At 41.6% G+C, this 25,627-nt stretch overlaps 1 protein-coding gene across 2 annotated transcripts in view; it reads left to right on the top strand.

Moving 5' to 3' along the window:
* The window catches only part of FBLN5 (fibulin 5), a 65,678-nt gene that overhangs the window by 25,223 nt on the left and 14,828 nt on the right, over positions 1–25,627 (top strand). For both annotated transcript variants that reach the window (XM_076345306.1, XM_076345305.1), the window contains exons 5-7: positions 19,045–19,167; positions 22,424–22,540; positions 23,495–23,614. In XM_076345306.1, coding sequence (XP_076201421.1) covers positions 19,045–19,167; positions 22,424–22,540; positions 23,495–23,614 — 360 coding nt within the window. The remainder of the gene's footprint in view (positions 1–19,044; positions 19,168–22,423; positions 22,541–23,494; positions 23,615–25,627) is intronic.

The following is a 25,627-nucleotide window of genomic DNA, read 5'->3' as shown; positions in this document are numbered from 1 at the left end:
TTTCTGGTTTCTTCTGTACTGAGGCTGGGAGCCAGGAGGGAAGCACAGTGGCATATGGTGGGGGACAGCTGAATGAGAATATATCACATTACAAAACATAACTGGTTTGTATGCAGAGAAGGGGCATAAGCACAGAAGGGACAATGTCCATGTCTTCTTAGATGTGCAGGCCACAGTCCAGACACAGGAAGGTTAAAACCTCTCTAGACTGTGACCTCTCTATTTCATGATGTGTTTCAGTTTTCCCTCTTTCTTGGAACTGTATGATACGTTGGTATACAAGGTGGCAAGAACCCAGGAATCCCATCTCCCTTGCACTTTGTAGACCACAGAGAGAAAGGATATGCAAGGGAAAGAGGTTTAAATGATAGTCTGGGTTTTGGTTGGTTTAATGGCCTCGGCTGAGCTTGGTCTCTGAATTGGGGTTTATTGGTCACTGGGCTCTGAGCCAGATAATACATAGACTTCCCTTGTCACCAAGGGCTAGTTGGCAGGAGGTTGTATCTGACTCACTTCAGAGAAGCAGTAATCGTGCCCGGCCTGCCATATCCTCAGGTATGTGCTGGCCAGGGCAGGGCTCTCACCCCTGCTGTTAATCTCCGAATGATTCCTTAGACTCGCTGCTAACAGCGGTTTGATATGTGGGGCTTTGTGGCCGCCTTGCCTTTATTATGTCTTACTTCCAGGGATTTCAGCAGTGCCAGATCAGTTAAAGCCACTATGTACCAATTAGCTCTGTCTGCTCTGGAGCAGATTTCGTGAGCTTTCCTTTGTGGGATAGCTGTCATGCAAGGCAGTCCCGCCAACTAGACAATTACAGGGCTTAAAAGAAAATTAAGTCACTTAATGGTGCTGGAAGATTGACAGACTTCATGAGTGCCCTTCCCCAATCCATTGGCTCCGTGGCTTGTTCTTCTCTCATTTTCCTATGGGTGTCTGTTTTGGCTGTGGATGACAGTCCATGCCTAGCTTTCTGCTGCAACCCTTGGGGACTTTGGTTGCATGAGTGACGCCTTCTCTACCTCCCTGTGGCATAACGTGCAGAGTTCAGTACATGATAGAGTGTCTCTCCTTACATGGAAGGCTTATTTATTTCCAGTGCCCTTCATAGCACCAGCACTCTGCTCAGGCCTACGTTAATTTTTGCATATATTTGCAGCACCCCGAGTGCCTAGAGATGGCAGTATTCTCAATGACTTAAAAGTCACCATTTTTCTTGGCCTCTCCCTTATATTTTTTGGGTCAGCTTTGTTTCTTTTTGCTTGGTTCCAGCCTGAAATTGGCCATGGTTATATGTCACAATCAAGATGTTAAGCCAAAATATATAGAAAATATGAATTGGCTCCTTTGCCATTATAAATCAGCCAGATGGACCATATGTTTTGCCAGACTCTATAGGCAGCGGTAATGTGCTGGCATTGCTCCTTTGTCTTGTCCCTAAGACACCAGACCCATGACAGAGCTGTCACGCAGAAATAGAAGAGCTGCCTGATGTTGTGTGGAGTTTAACATGCTCTGACCCCTTCATCTGCCAATTGACTGGCTTCCCATTTTAGTACTTCAATGAGATGAGAGAATTTTTCAAAAATAAAGCTACCAGAAGATGAACGGGAGTTACACATCACCAGCCCAGTTCAGGGTAGTAGTTTCAGTGTTCTGCCTCTTGGCTGGGATGTGTTGCCCGTTGGGGATGACAAGATGTGCTGAAGTCCATCTTCAGTTTTAACACCAGCAAAACCCTCTTTGCTTTTAGTTCTTTTCAACCATAACTCATGGTTGCAGGTGCCCTGTGGTATAAGGCTACGCTGCAGTATGAGGAGAAGGATGGTCCAGATGATAGGGCAGTAGTATGGATGACAGGACAGCTGAAATGGAGGCCCAGGTCCCCAAAGCTTGGTTAGGTCCCTTGCTCTCACTGAACTTCATCCTCAGTGGAAGTTTAGCATATAAATGCCCATTAATCTGGCCTGCAGTCTTTGCCACAGGCTGCCAGTATAACCTCAGACCTCTTTGCTCAATATTGTTTTCAGAATTGACTACTTATCTGAGGAATCTCAATATCTGAGCAACCAGCTGAAAACCCTTGAGGGGTCTAAGTTTTCAGGCAGAGGCATTCAGCATTTTCTGAAAGTCAGTGTGCACATGGTATCTTCATTTGGGCACCTGCAAGTGTGTATATACAAACTCATAAGTCCTTCTGGAAAATTTCCTTAGATTTTCTATGGCTCAGCTCTACATAAATAACATGCCTCTACAGTGAGAATAAATCTGTTTGTGTTCACGAGGCATTCAGATACTGAAAATACAAGAAGTGCTTCAGCTAAATAGGGAGAGCCTAAGAGAAGGGGGAGAGGAGTGCATCATCAACTTGCAGGGTCTGAATGAATCCATGATCTGCTTGGTCTGACACTAACTGTGTTGTTTGGTTTGGGTTTTGTTTTGTTTTTCCACAGAAAGATATAATTTTAATGTCTGCTTTGTTCTAATATTTTGAGCTTGTTTCCATTTTCTATTTTTTTTTTTTTTTTTGTGAAGTAAAATTTTTGTTTTCCAGCCAGCCCCCTGAGTAAATGAAGCATTAGCTGGTGAGCTGGTAAATTCCTGGTTGGATCAAAGGCATTAACTGGTTTTGTGGCACAACCCCAACATATCTATAGGTGACACTGAATGGGAAGATTGTACAAACAGTAATACACAGAAGCCTAGAAAAGCTGCAGTTGTGTTCAGGAAATTAAGGGACTGGAAACCCAGCAGTAGATGAAAAGATAACCTAACACGTGGCCATCTGATGGAAGATGAACAGTAGAAGGCAGTGATGTCAAGAGCAGTGTAGCATGGGGTAGTTTCTGGCAGTGTTACTAAGACTTATCGCAGAACAGAGAGGGAATTTGTTCTGCTGAGAATGGATCCAACCTACTGACATTAAGTGTAAGTACTTTACTACCAGATAAATGTAGGTAACTTTATGGAAATCTCAGTATAGAGCAACAGTAAATTGGGGGCATTATTGAGGCTGACTTTAATTAAAAGAGTTAAGTATATTGTAAAGCTTAGGGTAAGATGACAGCAATTGGAACTGTAAATGTCAGAGAAGCAGAAGTTGTGTGTGGTGGGTGGTACAAAAGAATGATTATTCCTGAATAGGGTATAATTTGCTGAAATGAAGGAAAACTACTTTTAGACTGAACATAGTAAAGCCCTTTATGACAGTGCAGTGTATCAGGTTATACAAGAATACACTAGGTATGTTGTAGTGGAGGAATAGTACAAAATGTAGCACCAGAACCATTTAAAAACTGCCTGGAACAATTGTTAGCAAGAAAGAGTCTTGCACAAGTTGGGGGTGGGATAGATGTTATCAGGTATCTTTAAGTTGCTGTACTTTTGAGTCCTTTGATGTATTTCCAGCTTCCAGTGCACACAGAGGCACAAAAGAAAACTGTTTGCTTTAATGCTGCAGAGAAAAGTTCATAGCACGGGTAAGAGCCTCCACCCGTTAAATAACAGTTGTTGCCACTATGGTGGAGCAACGCAAAGCTGAGATAGTTTAAACGGGTAGCCTGACATCCCCTTTCCGAAGGAGGAATCTTGGAGCAGCGCAGAGTTAGTTTGCCAGACTGCCACTCCTTACTCCTGGAGCAGGAACCGGGCCAGGGAGACGAGATGTGGTCCGAAAACTATAGCACGCTGCTAATTTCCTGCTATTGCAACCCCTGTGGGGAATCCCAAACCAGGCATAGGCTGGAGCAGCCTTGGATCATGCTCATGTATTTCAAAGGCAGACTGCAGCAATATATACAACACTTGTTGCCAGCAAATCACTAAGCACCGCATTTGGAGCTTTAATTCAGAAGCAGGTTGAAATTATTTTAATTAAAAGCAGGGCTGACTTTGTGATGGAATAGCCCAGAACTGTGCATTGGCAGTTATCAGTTGGTTTCATGCAGTCATCCCAAAAGACTGTAGCACGCCAGCTTTAGGAAGGAGGTGTTCTTCCCCACTAAATAACTGCTATTTGAAGATATGGTTTTGTAAAATCTGTATTACGTTATTCAGGTAGTACATTGCATTTTGGGACAAAATTCTCAGTGAAATCAGTGTTGGGGTTTTTTTTTTGGCTTACAACATGACAATTTGGCTCATAGACATTTTCAAGAGGTTTCACTAGTCATGGATGAGAAGTGGCATAAGAGAATAAGACTTTTTTTACAGGGTTACACATACGACTTCCAACACTGCCTGTGATTTTAATTGAAAAAAGTGAAAATTTTATCTCCATATTCCCCAGGCAATTTTGAAAACCTGAGTGTAGATTTGAGCCCAGAGAGCTGCAGCATAGATGTATCCTACACGGAATGGAGAATACCTCTAAATGTAATTAGCAGCTGACAATTTGCAGTATATCCATTAATGGCCCAGCAGATCATGTGTATTCTGAAGCTGATAAGGGATGTATATCGTCACAAGATACAAAATACCATCGCACTCTGCTCCACCAAAATTTCAAGCTCACATCTAGAAGCTTCGGACATGAAACCATTTCAGAAATACATGATCCATCCGTGGTTCATTCCCTCTGACCTGGGGAGGCATGTGAAATGCTGAATTAAACACTGTCTGCGGTATTTGATTGGAGATTATTAGAAAGACTACAAATGGTAAAATGCTAATCATGCTAAGGATTTGCTAGTCATGCTTCTGTGCTGGAGCTTGTGCCTTCTAAAATGTGCCTGCTTTCTTGCATGACTGAGTATGACCAGAGACCTTGTGGTAATAAGGGACTAATGAAGGAAAGTACTACGATAAAGGAAAAAATGTAATTTAGCTTTTCACTAGAGCAGGCCCACATGATGGAAAATTCACTGGGATGTGCCTTCTGGAGAGTAAGAGCAGGAGTTTGCTCCAGGAATAACCACAGACATTAAATGTTCCTGCTAGTTGGGAACATTGCCTTTTTTGTTTATTTATGTACTTCTTTTTTTTAATTACCTAAACAGAACACATTTTTTCAGGCCAGGCTACTTGGAATTGAACCATTTGGCTTGGGAATGCTCAATGTGAACACATGTCTTTCTGAGCTTTCATGGGTACTGTGAGAGCTGGTGGGACTGCCTGTGACATTGATGATATGACTGGCCACATGTTCAGCCTTTAGTGCTAGTCGGCAATTTCTGAATTCTGGTGCAGAGAAGGTAGACTTACCTTGAAGTTTTGGGGACAAAAATGTGCAGATCTGTATGTGTGAGTAGGGCAGTCCTGGTTCTAGCTGTGTTTGTACAGCATCCAATGAAATAGTTCTCCCACCTCAACAGTTTCTAGTAAATTAAGCAGATTCACAAAATATTGCTGCTGTGATGAACCACACTGATAACAAGGTTTACAACTAATCTGTATATACAAGCATTCTAAGTATTTTCTCTTAGCTACCTCCAGGAGAGAGCTCAGTGTGCAGTGGATTCCTGTTGCCTTCACAGGCACCCAGTTCTCCCAACCATACTGGTTCCCTGGTATAAGAAAGACATGGGCATACTGAAGGGTATCCAGCAAAGGACCACCATGGTGGTTAGAGGGTGGGAGCCCATAACATACAAGGAAAGGTTGAGAGAAGTGGGTTTACTCTGCCTTAAGAAGATGAGGCTGGTGAGGGAATTGTATTGCTTGCTGTCTTCAACTGTCTAATGTGAGTGCGCGAAGAAGATGAAGCCAGATTTATCTCAGAGGTGCACATGGACAGGAATGGGCAAAAGTTGCAACATAGGAAATTCTTATTAGATAAAAGGAGAAATGCTATCACTGTGAAGGTCATCAAACACTGGAACAGAGGCTCATAAAGTTTGTGGCTAAAGATTGTATCCTTGAAGAAATTCAAACCTCAGCTGGAGAAGGCCCTGAGCAACCTGACTGAATTGCCCTTGCTTTGAGTGGAGGCTTGGACCAGATGACTTCCAGAGGTCAACTCCAACATGCCTTGTGCAATGGTTCTGAGACTGCAGTGCCTGAAGTGCAGGACCCTGTGTCTGATACTGGTTCTAGCCTTTAATTTATCTAAGACTCCCATAAAATGAAAGTGATATTCTCTTTGTCACATAGGCTTTGAGTTTGAGCATTGATTTTAAAGTGCTGTAAGATCTTTGGATGGAAGATGATATAGCGAAGTAGAAGCAATAATCAGAAGTGAAGGATTTTATTCTCAGCTTTTCAGTGAAGTGAATCTTGAGTTTCACCGAGTGCAAATTCAGTCAAGACCATCCAGATCAACACATCTGTTTTACACCAGGATCAGTACAGGGGAAAATGATCTGCCCTTATTTATTGATTGACAGGCGGGGGCCAGGACTCCTGCAAGCGTTAGGTAACTTTTATTAGAAATTTTCTTTGCTGCAGTTTCAGCCTCACATCTTGTCCTGCCTGTGAGTTTCACAGCCATCCAGAACCTGTTGTGGTCCTGCTCAAAACTGGCAGTTCTTGGGGCTAAACGAAACACAACTTTCTGCCTTTAAAGGCTCAGCACATCTGCTTTGAGGGCTTGTTATCTCAAGATTTCACAAATCTTGAAAGTTTCTGTCTTAATTTATGCATTAAAGGTAATTGAATGAGTTTTAAAACAGAGAGAGAGAGAGAGAGAGAGAGAAAGGGAAAAAGCCCTTTGAGATTAAAAACCTCTTTTTCCAGGGAGCCATGAACTGAGAGTAAGGAGAGCAGGAGAATTGCCAGTAGACATCCACATCACACACTAATTGGAACAAAGTAAACCTCCCATATCCACACAGTTTTCATTTATCTAGGAAGGTTTGCAACCCAGTTGGCTGGCGGCAATTTTTGGAACATTGCAAGCAAATGTGGCTCAATCATTATAAAACAGTGAATGCCAAATCTGAGTTAAAGCCAGTTATTTGAGCAGGGATTATAGGCATTTTCCAATGATCACCACCACAGAAATAAATAAATAGATGGCTTGCTATGTATACAGTCAAAGGGGAACGTTGCCCAACATGCATAGCTCTTTGCTATTAACAGTAATGAGGACGCAGCTGTCTGAGCCTGGAAGCCAGTATTTGCAGAGGATAATTCTCAAAGATTTTTCTTGTCCACTGGCTTTTGTCCACTACCCATTCTTTGCTTACAAAAGAGCCCAAAAGGTCCTAACATTTATACAAGAATTACTGTGGCTTTGTGGCGCTTTGGAGATTGTTATAAAGCATGCTGACACATGGACAGATTTGAAACTCAGATGAAATATGAAAAACAATTTTCTCCCCTGATAAGCTCCCCAATGCCCTTAGTGCCAAGCATAACACTCTCTTCGTAGTCAATCACGACAGCTCCTAGAGCAGCTGGCAAGGGTTGCTGCCATGGGCAGACATCCGAAGCTCTCCCTTCCTAAGAAGGACTTCTAACTCCTGCTGCCTGCAAAGCTTGTGGCTGTGCCTGGGCGGACTAGTGATGTGAGTGTTGAGTCATGTATAACTGGTCAGCTCTACAGAGCCTCTAAAGCAAATATAAAACTGCCCCACTGTCCAGACACATGTTCTGCACTGTTGGTGCAGTCAGGCTCTTTTCCCTGTTTTATCAGCTAGGTTCAGGGAATAAGGACTTAGATTCCTGGAGGAAGACAAAGCACCGTAGTCTCCATTGCATGTGTGTTTGACTCATGCAGTTCAAGTGACATGAGGCAATCTACAGCCATGCCACCTCCGGCTGGAGCCTCTTTGCATGCTCAAGCCAAGCAGCTTTGAATCCAGTCCATTCCTGAATAAGATGCTGGTGGTGATTGCTGAAGCTTTGTGAGAGATTAGTTAGTGATGAACCTCATATTACTATTCCAGTTCCCCATAATGGAGATCCCTTGTTTATATACATGCATGGGGTCCTCTTTTTTCATGTATATTAAGGATTTCAAGGTGTCCTGTGAGAGTGACTAGAGCATCCATACTGAATTCTCTCTAGGGGTATGGACATATCGCTCACCTAGAATCTCTCTTGTATTTTCAGTATTTTCTCCAATACTTCACTCCCACAGATGTTTGCACAACGTGCTTGAGCAATGGTTAAAGCTTTTGTCGCACGTCCGAAGTGGCTGCATTTTAATGGAAGAAGCAACCCTTCCAATAAAAGTTTCCGTTATATCCTGCAGGTGGATATTTGCATCCCTTTGTTTTCATTGCAGCTTTGATTTCTGGATCCATTTGGATCAATTTCTTCTGCTGTATTAAAAGTAGGGCTGTTCTCCTCTTTACTAGTTATTGTGGTCTATTCACAGTCTCAGACCTCTTTAGCCTGCCAAAACACTTGGAAAAGGAGCTCTTAATGACTCAGTTAAAATGTACGGTCAAGAAGTTCACTTATTAGAGGAAATGTAAACTGACCACCAATTGGCTAAAACAGCTGGCTGGACTATTTGTGCTAGTGATTTCTCAAAGCTCCCCAGGGAGCAAAAGTGGGAATAGCAGTTCTCTTCTTTTAGTTCTCTCATGCTCTGTACCCGAACAGAAAAGTCTTTGAAAGAATTTGTTGGAGGAGAAGCCAATAAGATTTCACAGACATGTTTAAAAGCTTTATAAATAGTTCTTTAAACTCCTATATTTTTAATATATTCTTCTTAATAAACTTCTTACAGGGTTTTTTTAAACTATCCCATAGAATTGCAGAGAAAATATACAGTTCAGCCATAGAAAATGCACTTTTTCAGTGTTAACAGTTCTACTCCTCTTCTGTGAAATTTCATAAGCCTTCTCTAGAAGTTCTTGCATGAGACTATTTCATATCATGCAGCAAAGGGAGGACTGTAAGGACCTTTTGCTAGAAGTATGTTTTAATTTCTTAGTGTGCATTTCCTGGCTCTGATTGCACATCTTTTTCGTTTCCACTGCAATAGAAAGTGTCACTTACATAACCTCCCAGCAGCTGGGAGTATTCTCAGTAAGTGCTCACTGGCTCCTCTCACCACCATACCAGCAGATCTCAGTGTAGCATATGATCATACAAAATAGGTAATTTTGAGAAATGGGTAGTACAACAGTAATGCTCCATTTATTCAGCTGAAAAATATGTTTCCTGCTGATAAAGATGAAATCATGCTGAGCAGCAACTGCTTGGTACCTCCTAATTCAGCAGGTTCAGTGTCATCAGTGGGATGCTAACACATCTCTACCCCACTCCAGCAGGGTACCTGGGTCACTCCTCTGCTGCTACTTGGAATAGCATAAGTGCAGCGGGGAAATAACTAAGATTCCCAAATCGCATGCACTGACCATGGATTTCATAAGTTGTGCAGAATCTGCAACAGGAAATCATGAATCCAGAGAGTCAGTTATACTCCAGTCCATGGAGTTTCCATGTTTAAGCAAAGCCCTTAATTGAAATCAGTAGTTTGTCTCATTTCTGATCCCAGAATTAACATGCAGACTGTGCATTTGTGCAAAAGCTCTCATGGGACGCGGGAAATAGTCCACACAACTGGGTATGATCTTGTACCAACAGGGAAGCCTGGTAATTGGTGGGAGTGAGGAGCCGTGGTCATGCAGGTGATGCCAAGTGTATGAACCATGCACGGGTCTGTTCTGAGCAGAAGGGGAAGAGGCTGCTGCCCCTTTTGTCCCCTTGCTATGCACTTATCTGCATGGCTGTCCTATAAATCTCAATCACAAAAGCAGGACTAGAACTGCTCAGAGAGCAAAGTCCTTTGACAGTTTAGCTGTTGTTTATCACCTTTGAGTAATGTTAAAAGTGTGCTAGCTAAGGAAAGGCTTAGATAGCTGGCAGGAGATCTAGAACCTGTGACACATGTTGAGCAATTTTCATACCAGGCCGAAGGAGCAGCATTACAGATTCATGCCTCACACTATTTAGTATCCACTTCCAGGCTGACCATCTATGTGAAGAAACACTTTAATCCTTGTTTAGCAATCAACCAATAACATAATAATGCATATGGGATGCAGATAGAAAATGAATTCAGGAATCAACGGCCAGTCCTCAGACACTGAAATATGCAATTAAACAGGTGTTTAGGGAGTTGATCTTGGATTGTGTCCAAGCTCAGCAGGGTCAGTCGTCCTTGGAAAAAAACACTGACCCCACACAGCAGCAGTTTGAATTTGGCTTCAGACTGCACTTTAGGAATGTGGCATTGTTATTTCTCCCCTTTTCTTATCAAATGTAATTATCTTGAGAAAAAAAAGTTTTGAGAAAACATGTGATTTCACTGAGTAAAAATCTACTACTGAGGAAATTATTTCTCAGTGTCCAAATAAGGAGTGGAGGAGAAGTTTGGGGAAAGTGCTCTGTTCCAAGTAATCTTGGAACTGACACCCATGTTACTGAGCTCGGATGTTTAGTCCTGGCCTGCAATTATTCCTATAAAAAATAGGCATCCAATCTTTGTATTATTTTAAAATGGAGCCCCGAGGGTTATAAATGACTGAAAGAGCTTCAGTGTTTGAGCAGACAGAGATTCTGGAACAAGCTCGCAGCCTTGAGCCTCTCTGCAAGAACCTTGTACCTCGAGAGCAGGGTGAGCTCCCGGGGTTGTGATGGTACCACAGCAGGACTAAAATACAGACAGAATAAAACAAAGAAGTAGGGCCCCAAAATCACCCACACCTCCTAGTAGAAGGGGGAAGAAGACTTTCCATGGCAAACTTTTTTCGATCTGCAAGACCTGTGTCTCACAACTGTCAAATTAATCTTCAGCCTTACTATGTTGAACCCCGTGGTGCTAATGGCTCTCAAATAATCATGATGGCAAAAACATACCCACTTTTGTCAATGGTTGATCAAAAGAAGGAAACATAGCCATAGCTACTACTGTGACCCACAGAAATTTGTGGCACGATTATCAGAATTCATTACTTAAGAAAGGAAGTCATGCATGCTAAATATGTTCCAAATAGAACAAAATGTAACAGTCCATCTGTGAAACAGCGCACATTGCCAAGAGCATATCATCTTGGAAATCTGCTGTCCGCATTGGCTTCCCTCTTGAATACAGAGTCCAAGCAAAGTTTCTCTTCTAATCGCCAAAGTTTCCAAGAATGTGGTTCTAGCTCAGAGATGGTAAGTCCACGTCCTTCCATGATAGCTCTCTGCTAGGGGCGTTATCACCTTGCCAGCCAGCAGGGAAAGAAGCTGTCACGGAGGGAGTGGAATGGTCACAGCACCCTGAGCATGGACCATGCCTGTGGAGGGATAAGTGTAGTCATGGATCCCACCACTTTCAACACCAGTGGATGGACTTAACAAGGCAGTAGTATCCCTTGTTCCTGTAGTGGCAGGTGCAAATCATCTCCTTGGGGTGGAGCTTCTTTGGTAAGCTTTCCACATGCATTTACTCTGTCATGTGGTATGTAACCACATGCTCATAAATACCAAAATGAAACTCATCAATATATTTATTTAACTTTTTTTTTCTTTTAAAAGTAGCTTTTTGTCAAGAAAGTCTTTTCCTGAAGGACTCCGATATTGTCTCTGAACTGATGAGCTGATCTTAAGCACTTTGTTTCCTTCTGTATTCTTTAATGCATAAAGTCCTGTTTATGCACAAAGTCCTGTTTTTCTGAGCAGAAGAAAGGTAAACAGTGTCTTTGCTTAGAGTTTTTGAACCTCACCTTCCAGTGGGCAGGGGCTTCGAGTTCCTAAGCACCTCTGCTCTTTCTCCTCTTGTCTGTGGGCTTTCTCCCCTGGCTTTCCACCTCTTAAAGTCACTTAGCTTGCCAAACAATCTCCTGCTTCCTGCATGTCCACTTCCCCTAACCTGCAGTTTAGTCCTCTCTGGGGTCTTTGATTCAACAGATTGTCTGTGGTAATAACTTGGATTCTTCCTCTTTATCTTGCTTCATGCTTCATAAAGATGCAATCATTCTATGTGTCCTGAAAGGGAGGTGGTTGGCATGCCCAACATCTTTAGGCTGATGACTCAACGTCTTCCAGCATAACAATGTTATCAATCAACATTTTCTAAATTTTCCGTATTTTTTCTGCAGTTACTACAAACATTAGAGGTACAATATCTCCCACTAAAAATTAAATTTATTGATAAAAGTACAAACAAAAAAATGAAAAATTGCACATGCATACATTTAAATCTTTGCAAAGGAGAAATCACTTGGAAGAACTTTACAAACTCCTATCCCCATTTTCAGCAGTTTCACTTGCCAAGATAGATCTCCTAACGGCCTAGGAAATGAAAAAAGATGTAAGGTAAGCAGAAAATCTCAGGTGTGATGGTTATGGATATAGATAAAAATAACTAAACGTTGAATGATGTTAAATCATTTGAGGAAGGCTTTAAGACACCACTTTGACCACATAATCTGTATTTTTTCTGACACAGGCCATAGAACCTTACCCAGCAATTGGTGTTTCAAGCACATAGTTTTTTGCTACAGCATATTTCAAAGAAGAAATACTGTTCAGGTATAAGGCCCTAAACTAAGGGAACATCTACCATGTGCTTTAGAATGTTTTTCAGATGGTTAATCAGTAGCACTACTAAAGTTTGTGCCTTATTTTTATTTTGAATTTGTCTTCTAAACACTTAATTTCATCCCATTGTCTTTTGCTAGCTTTAGTGACCATCTCCAGCTAAAAACTTTGTTTCCATGAAGATCTTTACAGATCACAGGCAAATATACCTTGAACCTTTTCTTAAATAGATTATTAAATGGAGCATTATCTTGCTCTGAGACAAAGTTTTGTGACTTGGAATTACTCTTTGGAGATTTCCTGATCTCTTTGCAATATCACTTTTTGAAATGTTGACACCAGAAACGTATTTCAGTAATTATTTTACTAATGCAGTATACAGCGGTAAGAACAATTTCCTGTGTCTACTCAGTGTTCTCATGTTTATGCTTGTCCTTTCAGCAGCACTATGTCAGGAAAAGTTCGTGTTCAAGTGATTATCTTTAATGACCCCAGAGTTATTTTCATGACCAACATTTTTTACTCTTGATATATGACCTTGCATTTGTCTGCCTTGAAATGCACTTTCAGATGCGCCCACCATACCTAGCAAATTACTTTTATGTAAGAGTTCTGTTCACTTTTTAGTTTGAAACTCCGCCAGCTTGTGATCCTCTGCATTTTATTCCAAATGTGGAAAATAGTGGACCAAAACCATATCCTCAGGATCCTGTAGACGCAGCATGATTCCACATTTATGATTCTCTCTTGAGATTTCTGGTCTCCTAGTTTTAGCCTCTTTCATTTGAGCAGTATTGAATATGTCTGGTCTTAATTCAATGGATTAGAGTATTGTTTTTCTTTTTATGCTGTGATTTCTTGTGATATTATTGATACAAATGAGAGTGGCCTCAGTCCTGCATTCTCTGTGGACATGAGTCAGTGTAAGAGATCACTACGTCTTCTGATAAGAATTAGCCTCCCTGGTGAGATGTGGTGTTGTGCTGCAGTTTGACATCTAGGTTTTCTTTCTGACTATATTAATATGCTGCCCCTTTTTTTGTATGCATGGCTTTTAAATTATTTCTTTTTTTTTTAATTTATGGGCAATGAATTAAAAATTTAATTCATTATTCTATGATGTAGCTAAATTCTAAAGAATCTATGAAGACTACTGCTAGCTTTTACAGATAATAAAACACAAAGCCAGTAATTTGCATGTTAAGCACAATTAGTTCATTTATTTATTTTGACATTGTAAATTGTATCTATCCAGTCACCAGGCATCCCGCCATCCATTAAAAACACAATCTGTACCAATAAAAACAAAGCATCAGCACATCACATCCCACAAAAGGCAACCAGTCAGCCAGAAATATAAAAAACCACTTTCTCCACCCTTCCAATCCCCAGATGAAACCCCATTTCCCCAGCCACCTCACCTCTGTCAAAATGTCAAGTAAACAGAACATCACACCCCAGGGCTGCTAGACCAAACCACCACAGCCATAAATTTTTAAGGTAGACACACTGAGCTAAGAGAGAGGGATGTGGTTAGTTTTGGAGTATTTGGGCTCAGGCTCTTGCAGCAAGGGCTTCCTGACAATGTATATGGCGATGCTGACTACCTATTCTCTCATTTAGTCAGTAAACCAAAGACCTTTAAAAACTCATGGCTTCGAGCCATGAGGCTCTGTGTTCATTCTAGGTGGTATTTCTTAGGAGACAGAGAGCAGTGGTCTGGATGGGCCGTGTGGTTGCTCTCAGTATTCGGTTGGGAAGTAACAAAGTAAATCATTCCCACTTCAGGTCAAATTTTAATTTCAGTCTGGACTTCTGCCTGAACTTCTACCCTTGGAACTAGCTGTGGGAGCAGTAATGTGAACAGAACAACTGGAAGGATGGATGAAAGAATACAGATGACTGCTAATTTGGTAGGACACAGCAGCATAATCAAGAGCCGAGACATTCAGGGCCAGCATTGGCCAAGCACTTCTTGGCAAGAGAAGTTTTGAACAGGGATCCATTCTGATTTTAAGTGCCGAACAGCTGCTCTCTTAAAATCAGGAACTTCTAAGGAGTCACCCAGACTCACTAGTCACTTGGGAAAATTCGGACTTACTCAAAATGATTAGGTATGACGATCTTTAACATCCTCTTGTTTTCCTATGTAATTTCACAGCAACAGTCGCAGTCCTGTCTGTAAGGGTACGAAGAGGTGTGGTAGCTAGATAACTCTTTCAATTTGCCATGGACTGTGTCACTAGTTCTCTCTCTGTTTCAGTAACTACTGGAAACTGAGGTTCAATGCACCATTAGAGTAGAACAGTAACATAGTGAGTAGCATAGAGTTTAGCTGAAAGAGCCTTTGATGCCTCTGAGGTCTCCTAGCAGAACATAGTGCTTTCAGAATGATGGTTAATCTTTTACTTTAGATCTCATTAGCCAATGTAGAGGCTGCGCAAAATTTCTGAAAAAGACACATCTTTAAGTGTTCATATAATAGGGGCAGGCTGTATTGGGCTACCTGAAGGACTACAAGTCAGAAACATCTGTGACCTGTTCTTGCTTCTGTCTTGTTGAGTGGTCACAGGCTAGTCCTTTAATTCCTTAGTCTTGAATTTTCTGGTTAAAATCCAGGCGCACTGATATTTATCACCAAGTGGGACATTGCAGGGTTTCGTAGTACAGTTTGATTTCTATTAGGATTGGAAGGTTTCAAATAAAAATGGACTAATTGTGAACTGGCTCTGTATATAAGAGGACAGGCCCTGCCCTGAATAGTTTTAGATGCTAAACAGTGAGGGAGGCTGGACTATGACAGAGATTTTTGTTATCCCCATTTTTCAAATCGGAAGCAGGGCAGTGGAAGATGAAGAGCAAGGATGAGTTCCCACAAGGTAAATTCTCAGCACATGAGTTACAGGGTGGTCACTGGTGCCAGTTCCTTGTCCTGCACAGTAACTACCAGGTACCTTAGTCTGTTTTCACTGAGGACAGACCTAATTTATATTTGCTTCCTAGTTCACCTCATGGCAATTCTTGTAGCCACGTACTGAGTAATCTAGCCAAAATCACAGAAGAGGTATTCAATAACACTAGCTATTGGTAAAACCTAGACTTGCTCTTGGGATGCAAGTAATGTTTTCTAAGGGTTTTGGCGATGAAAGGTACTAAAAGCAGGTTCACTATAATGAAAACCATCCTTGGATATCAGTGATGGGTGACACCATCTGATGCTTTCATGGTACTGATGCCAAAATCATCAAATATCACAATCTATTAACACCGTGAATAGGGGGCAACGGTGTTTCTAGGGTTTCTTGCTAGCTTGCTTCACTTTAGTAACTCTTCCGCTCTCCAGCTGATTAGACTTTACTCTGGGGCTCAGACAACTTATTGCTGTATTTCTTTCCATGGTGAAGACTGCAATACAAGTTATGCTGGGTCAGAGGCACTCTTCCAGGCTCCAGAAAACTGCATCTCAGGGACTTCTAAGCCACATGTGCTATCCTTGTATTGAGTAGTCCTTACAATTTTTTATTCTCTGAATTTGTCTTATCTGCTTTGAACCTACAAAACTATTGACAATTTAGTATCATGTATATTTAGCATCACAGTTTTACTCTAGTATTGCGTATGACCCATCAGAAGGGCAGAGGTGGTACAAATGAGCTTTGAAGTGATATTGCCAGGGCATGAACACACCTAAGATTTATGTTTGAACGGGACAGAAATAAGCTGTGCAACCAGAATAAGAAATGATTTACACATTATTGACTAGCTGTCAGGCTGTTTCCACTTGCAATTTTCCACTCAACCAAAAATGCCCTGGGAGTGTTTTGATATAGTTTCTATGCTGGCACCTAAGTCTAGTGAATCCATTATAGGCAATCTCTCAATGTTTTATGGCTGGCTTTCTCCCCAGTGGAAATAATTGCTGGGTTTTTTTTTTTCTTTCCCTGTCAAATGTCTAATTTTGACTTTATCAACCACACCAGTTCTCACTGTATGCACACTGTGTAAATGGGCTGGGCAAGGCACCCTCTGTCTCCCAGCTCTGTTATTCTTCACGAGGATACCTAATGGTTAGCCAATTGTTGCACCGACTTTTTTCTCAGTGAGCAAGTATCAGCTTTCACCTAGTGAAACCGTGTAATGTAAATAACCCATGGCAGACAGGCTGGGGTTATACTACCTGTTTGAACTGAGAAGGCTGCTTGCCAAAAATAATTGATTTGATTGCACTGTCTGGGTCTGTCAGAGTTTAATGGCACATCATGGTAAGGGGCAATCTTAGAGAAAGCCAGAGATATGTAATATAGAACTGGGTGTGTTCTTTGCTCAGGCCCAAGCAAAAAGATTTGATTCTACCAGTAAAGCTGTTTACACTTGTTGGTTGCATAAAACTTCATTAATGAAGTCAGTGAGGTATTATTCAGTGTAAAATGCGGGGAGTCAAGGTGTTCTGCATAGACAACTTCAGGTTGATCAGGTTTTCTAGGGACAGCAGAAACTCCACAGGTAGCCTCCATTGTAAAAAATTCTGCATTCAAATGGAAATATGTCTCCAATACCACCACAAAAGCTGAAGACTGGGAGTAAGCAAAGAAATCTGCTTGGTAGATAGCAAAGAAGAGACGATTGATGTCTTACTTTTCTGGAGTGATTGTACTGCTGCTTATGCAACTGCTACAAAGATGACTCGGGAACAAAACCGATCCTGTAGCCACCCGTTGCTTTTGGTGAACGATGCATGTTGTACCCCTGCAAGAAAGATGCACCACAGAAGAGTGGAGGATCTATAGTCTTCAAACAGCATTGCTACCATATGTGGTGGTAAGACCCTGACCCTCATTTTGTCTCCACTGTGCTTCACCTAGTAATATTACTGGAAGCTGGGAGCATGGAAAATGAGAATCTCCTTTTTCAGCTTGGGGTAGGCTAGAAACAGCAGAATTGGCCAGATCCCAAGGTCCCACTCCTAAAACAATAAGCAAACATGACAGATAGAAAGATTTTTCATTTAGAAAACATTAATGTCATTCTTACTAAATTTATGGTTAGATAAAATCTGTGTTCAGCTACTACCAATTATGTGTGATACGCCGTATGAAGGGAGAATCCAGAATTTTTAGCCCAATCGCAGAAGCAATAGCTGAACTGAACAACATACCTCTGTACCTATATAGTCTAGACTTGTTATCTTACCCCTTTCCCACTTCCCCACCATTTTGCCAACCTTCATCTGGCCAATAAATACATGGGAACTGATTTCCAACAGAGTTAATTACCTCTAATTGTGCCACTCTTGTTATCTTACCAGCTTTGACTCACCATAAATTGCTCTGGTACAGATGCTGGCAAGATAAGAATTCTAGACTCTCTCCATATATATAATATGTATGTATTTATTCATATATCCGAACATGTTAGGTATGTTGGTGTGGTAGATTGGATCAGTTATTTCATGACTGCTGGGATTTTACAGCTGACTGACTGTGCTAGGTGCCTCAGGGGCAGATAGTGAGATGCAATTCCTGCCCTCTGCTGCCTGCTCCAGCCCAGTGCATTTGTGAGATACTTTCAGTCACGACCCAGCAAAGTCTGGGTTAATAAGAATTGGGGGGGGATCAAGGGAGTAGCATTGCTTGGATGACATAGTACTTCAGCAAAGGCCAGTGCACAGTATGCTGGAATAAAAAATAGTTTAGGTATCAATAAATAAAACATAGAAATCTGAGTTGGCTGAAAAAATGACACCATTTATCTTTTGATACTTCCATTTCTGACATCTAGAGGCAAAACCAATGCCAGAAACATCACGGAAGAGATTGAGCAAGGAGGGATTCAAACTGAACTTCTGACACTGAAAGGCATTTTTAATCAGTTAGGTTCCAGGGTCCTGGCTTATATAAATGTAGGAATGCTATTCACCTCCTTTGCAACAAAAAAAAACCCCAAACCAAAAAACAAAAAAAACGCCCACAACAAAACCACCCTAAGGGGTTGTAATAAAAAACCAAATACATTAAATACAGTAAGGATAGTAAAAAAAAAAAAAAAAGGAAAAGAGTTTTATTGTCAGGAAATTGATTCCAGGGAAGTATACAATTTTTTGTCAGGTGAAGGTTGATTTTGGTTGAACCTTCTGTCAGAAAAATTACAGTGAGATAATCTGTGTTGGTGGGGGTAGGAAGTAATTTTTTTTATATGTCTGAGTTGTGTTTGTACATCTCTCGAACATCTCGTTCATCTCTTACTCCGCAGTGGGGTTATATAGCCCTTTCAGCAGCCTTTCCCTAGGGCTGAACAGTACCCTGTAGCATGGAAATCCCAGTTCAGTGACAAAGCAAATGTGGAAGTAATAAAAAGCTCGAGGTAATGCGATCCCTTTCTTGAGGAGCTCTGAGAAACACTGGGTCATCTGCAAAAGGGAGAGGTTTGATGAGCACCCTCAGTTCTCACTGCCCTCAGACATTTATTATTATGAATTTTACTTCAGGTTATGGTCATTCTCTCTATTCCACCACACTTTGGTTCCTCGCACGGAGCTGGTGTACACGCAAGTCCCTGTACAGTGTGAATAATCTTTTGTTGTTGCTATTTCTAATATGTTCTTGCTGTATTTCTGTGTTGCAGATGTGGATGAATGCGCTTCAGATTCTCACCAGTGTAACCCCACCCAGATCTGCATAAATACTGAGGGGGGCTATACCTGTTCCTGCACTGAAGGCTACTGGCTGTTAGAAGGCCAGTGTTTAGGTAAAAACCTCGTGCGGTATTTGAGCATCTGTGTATGCGTACTTGTGAACAGTTGAAATAATGGCACTGAGCATCTTTGTCAAGTACACGGTTAAACCTTTGGCTACGTGGAAACTGTCTTTCATCTTTGTAAGTGCCAATGGTATGCTTGGCAGAGAGACTCCCCTGTGGAACAAAAATGTAGATGCAAATGCCATATGACTAGCCTCCATGTAACGTGGGATTTTCATATTTCCAGTCTGAAGGATTCCCTTTCACATAAGATCAGTCACAAGCATGTATACAAAAAGATTTATTCCCAAACAGACCTGTCCTTTCCGCACCGTGAGAGTCTGCATCCGAAGGGATCAGTATTTGACACCAAGAAACAGGCCAGTAAATCCCTAGATTCAACGAACCGTTTTGCTTGGGGGTGAGAAAAAAATTACCTCTGAACTGGGTGCCGTTTCGGTAGCTTCCAAGCAGTTTTATTTCGATTTCATTATTTGCCTTGCAGCAATGTCCTGTTCATCCTTTTAGCTCAGCCCTGTTGAAAAAAACATCCCTCAACAAACAGCACGGGAAAACCTCCCAGCTCCCCTCTCCTCCAGCCCATTCCCCTCACTAGACATGCCCACGGGATGATGAAGTAGATGTTAATTTTAGGTATACAGATAGGACCTGGGAGATGGGATACAACTTTTTTTTTTTAAGTTTGCTTTTTATTATTTTTTTCCCCTCAGCGCAGGCTGTTTGCCTGCCAGCTCTGCGGAGCTGGACCGTCCTGTCACAACACCTCCGCTGGAAGGAGAACGGGCTTTCCCTGCCCATTCATCCCTGGAGCCTCTCCAGTTATTTTCCAACTTTCTCCTCCCAAGTACCAATTCCAGTGAAGGACTGACTCACGGCTGCTTTCCTAACTACTGCAAACAGCTGCTGTGTAACTCACCTGGCAGGGACAGAGCTGAGCCTCATCCAAGCTGGGGTCTGTGCAGCCATAGCCGCTTTGGGGAATCACTGTCTTGTAGTTCCCCTGGGATACGAAGCGTCCAAGCCCCCTGCTCTTTAATCTCTGATAATTCCTCTTCTCTTGGGAAAAGAAACTTGTGCCAGGGGTTGTACAGGCGTACGTGATGGGGTGGGGATGAGGGAGGGCAGGGTGGGGGATTCTGCTCTGCATCACCTGTTTTGTTACCCATTTACTTCTCCCAGTTACAGCCCAAACGAAAGGGTTGTGTGCAGCACAAGGATTTGGACATGGATCTAAAGTACTTTACTGCTTGATGGATATACCAGAGAACTGAAATGGCTGCATTGCTGAACTGATTTGAATATCTGCTTATGCTATTTAAAATAGGCAATAACATCCCAGTGTTGCCCATTTTAAGTAATCATGGGGTGGATTATTACAAGGCAATGCAAAGAGCTAAAAGCAAATTGTGTTTAGAGTTGCTATATTTTTCCCTAAGTGTCAAAAAATTCTGAGTTTTCCATACTTTCCACTGGCCTTGGAGAAGTGATTTTTGCTGGCATAAAGCAGTAAAAGACCATTTACTGTAATCAGAGGGCTGGGCTGGGTTTCAGAGACAGGCTTTTTTGGTGCACTGTTAGTAAACCGCAGTTACAAAAAGCTACACTTCTATCTGTTGTAATTATCCCAGTAAAGTTTATACAGGAGGAGCCAGTACAGCAGTATCCACACGACCCACCCACAAGAAGCCCTGTAAAAGTCCTTATACTCAAAATGTAGCACTCTTGAGATAACAGTCCTGCAAAAGCCAAAGCATGTATTTAAATAATGCATTGTGTCAGTGAAACGAGGTATTAATTTACTTAAAACCCATGTCAGTTTTTGCAGGATTTGGGCCAAGCCTACTGCTGGTGTACATACCGTAGCTGACCCTGGCCTTTAGGTTATCTTGCTATTTAGAATGCAGTGGGAAATAAAAGCTAGTAAGGGTAAAACTGAGTGTCAGCGTCCTTGTTATTTTACACAGAGAGAGTATTTCCAAGACTTTTGACATTTTCAGCATGGTTTCCTGAGACTTTCTATGGCAAAACTGCCTCAATGAGGCCAAAAAAATAAACTTGAATTGCAGGATGTAGCTACTTGTACAACAGATTCACAACATTGTTGTTTTTATGGTATTACCACATCATGTAAATGTTCAAGTAGTTCAAGAATTCAGTTTCCCAACACATTCTTAATATCTAACACTAAAACAGGAAGCAGCCAATTTAGCTAACAAATAACGAACTGCTGGAATTCATGCAGATGTATATGTATATGTGTGAACCATAGGGAGAGTACTGTCATTTTGATTTTCACGTGCATTGGAACCTGCGGTGGGGGGCATTTCACCAAAATCTGTGCCTTCCTGCTTTGCTCCTTCTGGCAACCTGACTGGAGATAATACACTTGGTTTTCTACTGCACAAACTTAACTTCAAAGCTTTGAGAGTAGCCATTAAAAAAGTCTCCATAAATCAAAAGCCAGTTGATACCAAAGGAAATGTAAAGCCTTGGAAAGGACAACTACTCCAGGTGTTTCACTCCAGTTCTTAGTCCAGGGGCAAAATTCTTCTAGCACTTACCATCATATGTATCTTACAGCATTTTCTTGTGCTTGTAACAGTCAGTTGCATGTATGGCTAATGCTGCAATTCAGCCCAAACTTATATTTTGGCATTAAATTTACTGTTTACATTTTAGAGTCTATAACTTGTCAGTTGAAAATTCATCCAAAATGTGAATGTGACCATTCGGAAAAAAAGTCTTTAAAGAATATCCTATCTAAAAAAAGAAGTATTTAGTAACAAATACTGATTGCTTTTCTAGAGAGTAGTTTTGGTATACATGGAGGTAAAAAAGGTTTCTATCTTGATTCTGACAAAACTTTGCTACAACGTTGGCTGCGCTTGTGCTGACAGGCTGTGCCAGCTATCGGGTATGCTTCGAGGTAGCTGCTTAAAGGGACTGACTGTGGGCTTCCTGATGACATCACATTAAGCTGAAGATTACAGCAATGACAATCAGTTCATAGGACGTACTGATAGATGTCAGCTGTGGATAAAAACACATTACTACATTCTTTTGGGTAGAGATGTATTTTAACTATAACTCTGGGTCTCAACACCTGAAAGTTTGGCTGTTATATCCGTAACCAGCACGCGGGGTTACTTCCGTGTTATTGGTACCATTGAAACAGTGTGTTTGCGGCTTTGTACCTGCATGTGAAAATGCAGACCACTCTACTTTTTGTCTTTCCCATCTATAGATATAGATGAATGTCGCTACGGCTACTGCCAGCAGCTGTGTGCCAATGTGCCCGGTTCCTACTCCTGTACGTGCAACCCAGGCTTTACCCTTAATGAGGATGGAAGATCATGCCAAGGTACTGTGTATGGTAAACCACGACTGAAATCTTTGGTCCCAACCCAGCAACACCCTTAAAACTTGTTTAGTTTTTAGAATACAAGTAACCTTCCCAACACTGCTTTTGAAAATGTTCATAGCCTTGCCAGCCTGAGATATTTCTGTAGTACCTCGGAGGGGTACAGCTGCAACATGAGTATATCAGGAGGAATATGCACAGAGGCCCAAGCCCCCTAAAATATAGAGTTACTCAATTCACTGAAATTACCAAGAGTTTAGGCACTGAATTTACTTTTAAAATCTGAGGCTGTGTGACCCACCTGAGACAGGAAAACTCTGTCAGATCAATAAATTAGATCTGAGTCTCCCAAGTTCCAGACTAGGGTCCTGAGCGTTGGACCCCCTTTCACTGTGATGTGCTACCTCAATCATAGTCAACACAACCTCTTCATAAAGCCTCTCCCTAGCTAAGCGGGGAGCATCTTTCCACATGCTGCAGGAAATGGTCTGTGCTAATGATGTCCAGAAGCTGCTAATGTCCTAAAAGGAAAAAAAAAATTGGTTTTGTCTTAGCCCTAGGTTTCCATGAGGACCGTTCCTCATTGCATTATCTTCCTCAGGAATATCCTGCTGCATTTTGTCTCAGGTCTGTTATGACAAAATCAGTTCAATGGTTTTAAAATTGCAGGATAAGGACAGAAGCATTTGTAACAAATATTTCATCCCCATCTTCCATGTTATTTTTTTGATTGAAGACATTCCAGAATGCTTCATTTCCACGCATGTTGTGTTTCCAACATGCTATTTCCAGGCATCAGCCTGAATCCCAATAAACAATACTGACTTGGTTATATTTTTTCAGAACAAATCATTCTGACTGCACAGCTAATCTCTTTGAAATGCTTTACAGTAATGAATTGAAAATAGAGTTTGGGGAAAAGTCACTGATGCATTGGGCATTGGTTTCCCATAGATGTGAACGAATGTACAAGCGAAAACCCTTGCACTCAGACCTGCGTCAATACCTACGGCTCTTTTCTCTGCCGCTGTGAACCTGGCTATGAACTGGAAGCTGATGGAGTTAACTGCAGTGGTAACTGTCTTTAGTTATTTATTGTTTTGGTTTCTTTAATTCTATTAAGGTTTCTTTTTCCAATGTATTGTTTTGTACATGCTTTTTAAAAAGTTTTTTGCCTTGGTCCATGATTAGCAGCAGGATAGCTGCAACTCATATGATTTTCTTTCCAGTTAAAGCACACAGCAAATACCCAGAAAAGCACAATGGAGGGGGGCTGCAAGTGGTTTTAAGGAAATAAGCTAAACACCAAAAAGCTCCAAGATAACAGCAAAACATAAGAAAACACTTTGTAATGCTGAACAGGAAGCTTTATTAGAGCAAGTAAAGTAGGGATAGCCCTAGAACATTCTTCCATGATTAAAGAAATACTATATATAAAGCACTTTTCCATTTGTCTGGTGAATGCCTGTATTCCTCTTGCTGTTATGACTGCACACTTCTGCCTGACACCTTCCCCAGTTTCCCCTGTCTGGCTCTGGCTACACTTCAGAAGCAATATATGGTTTCTTAGTACAGCTATTGCTAATCAGTTCAGCACATAGCAGAAGAAACTGTGCTTATGTCACTGTACTTTTTCCTCTCTTGTTTTTGTTTTTATTTTATTGCTTTATTTTAATTGAAGGCAAAACTTATTTCTGTGCTTAATGTTCCCACAGCCTGATAAAATTAGAGAATCCCGCCAATATTTCTTGGAAGGAAAAATGCATTGGAAAATACTTGTTTTTTAATTTACAGTAAACAGATGTAACATGCTGTTTGTGAGAGAGAAGACATGTGATATGCAGTATGTGTATAGATTAGTGTTTCCAAAGCTGTTCTTCCATGTAAACCTCCTTATTATAAGGGAAAGAACAAAGACTTAAATCTCTAAAGGGTCATTTAACATTTAGAGCTGCAAGACCTAACTCAAGTTTTCTGCTTTTTAATGGAGTTTCTGCTTCTAAGTTAGACTTCTGCACCTTTTTATGTGCTCCTGAGCTAGTTGGGGGCCTGAACCAGTTAAGTTCAACGCAATGCCACATAAACATTGCCAGTACAAAATGGTGACAGAAAAGGTGATGCTTGAGCCTCATTCATGTCTGAGAGTTAAGCCAGCAAAAGGGACTTTCCACTACCCAGATTTAGGGCAGAAAACCTTTTCTTGACAATTCTGTGCAAGAAAATGCTTGTCAAAGCAGGTCAAATTTCTCTGGATGAGCTTCTTTCACTTCACAAGCAATCACTAGACATCTCTGAGGCTCACAAAGGGAATGCCTGGTTAGGAGGACACTCCTATGAGACATCCAGGATCCAGATGTACTTCAACAGCCACTGGATTAGCCCATGGCCTAGCAGCCAGCTTACCTTGAAGATGGGAGGCATCCCTGCCCAATTCAAGGAGAGAGGCAGAGATTTCAACCTGGCTTTCCCAACTTCGGCATTATTTTCTATTCACAGAGGTCTTGCATGTGCATTAGATGTGCTCTGAAATGCCTACCATCTTGTCCTCTGCAGATAGTCAGCAGAATGCCAGAAGTGTTTAGGAACAGCAAAGGTGTGTCTGTCCTGTGTGGGCTCAGCAGCAGAAATGTAGGACCCTCGGGGCTTTAAGTCCCTCCAGCACTTAACAGCAGCTGAGCACAGATCATATGAATCCGATGTGCTGGAGGTCTGGGCTAGGACACCTCGAGGGGGTGGGTGATATCTCGGTCCCTTTATGGAGCCAGCCCTCGGTCCATGTTTTGTCAGGAAGGTGTTTTTTCAGCGGACTCTCTGGGTCAAGTCACACACTAACAGGACTATGTACGTGTAGAGTTCCTTTCATCTCCCTTTTGATAATGTGGTTGCAGCCATAAAGCCACTTTAACATATTTGGACTTCAAATACTTCCCAATCCATCTGCACAAAACACCAGAAGTGGATAAATGGACTGAGCCCAATTTAGAAGAAAGGGAAATTCAGTCCGAAGAGTAAAAGTGATTTGCCTGGGAGAGTCAACATGTCAGAGCTGGGAATAAGAACTTGGGAGTTCCTGGCTGGGGCTCTGGC

The sequence above is a fragment of the Aptenodytes patagonicus genome, chromosome 7 (assembly GCF_965638725.1).
Source record: "Aptenodytes patagonicus chromosome 7, bAptPat1.pri.cur, whole genome shotgun sequence".
Lineage (NCBI taxonomy): Eukaryota > Metazoa > Chordata > Aves > Sphenisciformes > Spheniscidae > Aptenodytes > Aptenodytes patagonicus.
This window is presented reverse-complemented; position numbering and strand designations above follow the sequence as displayed.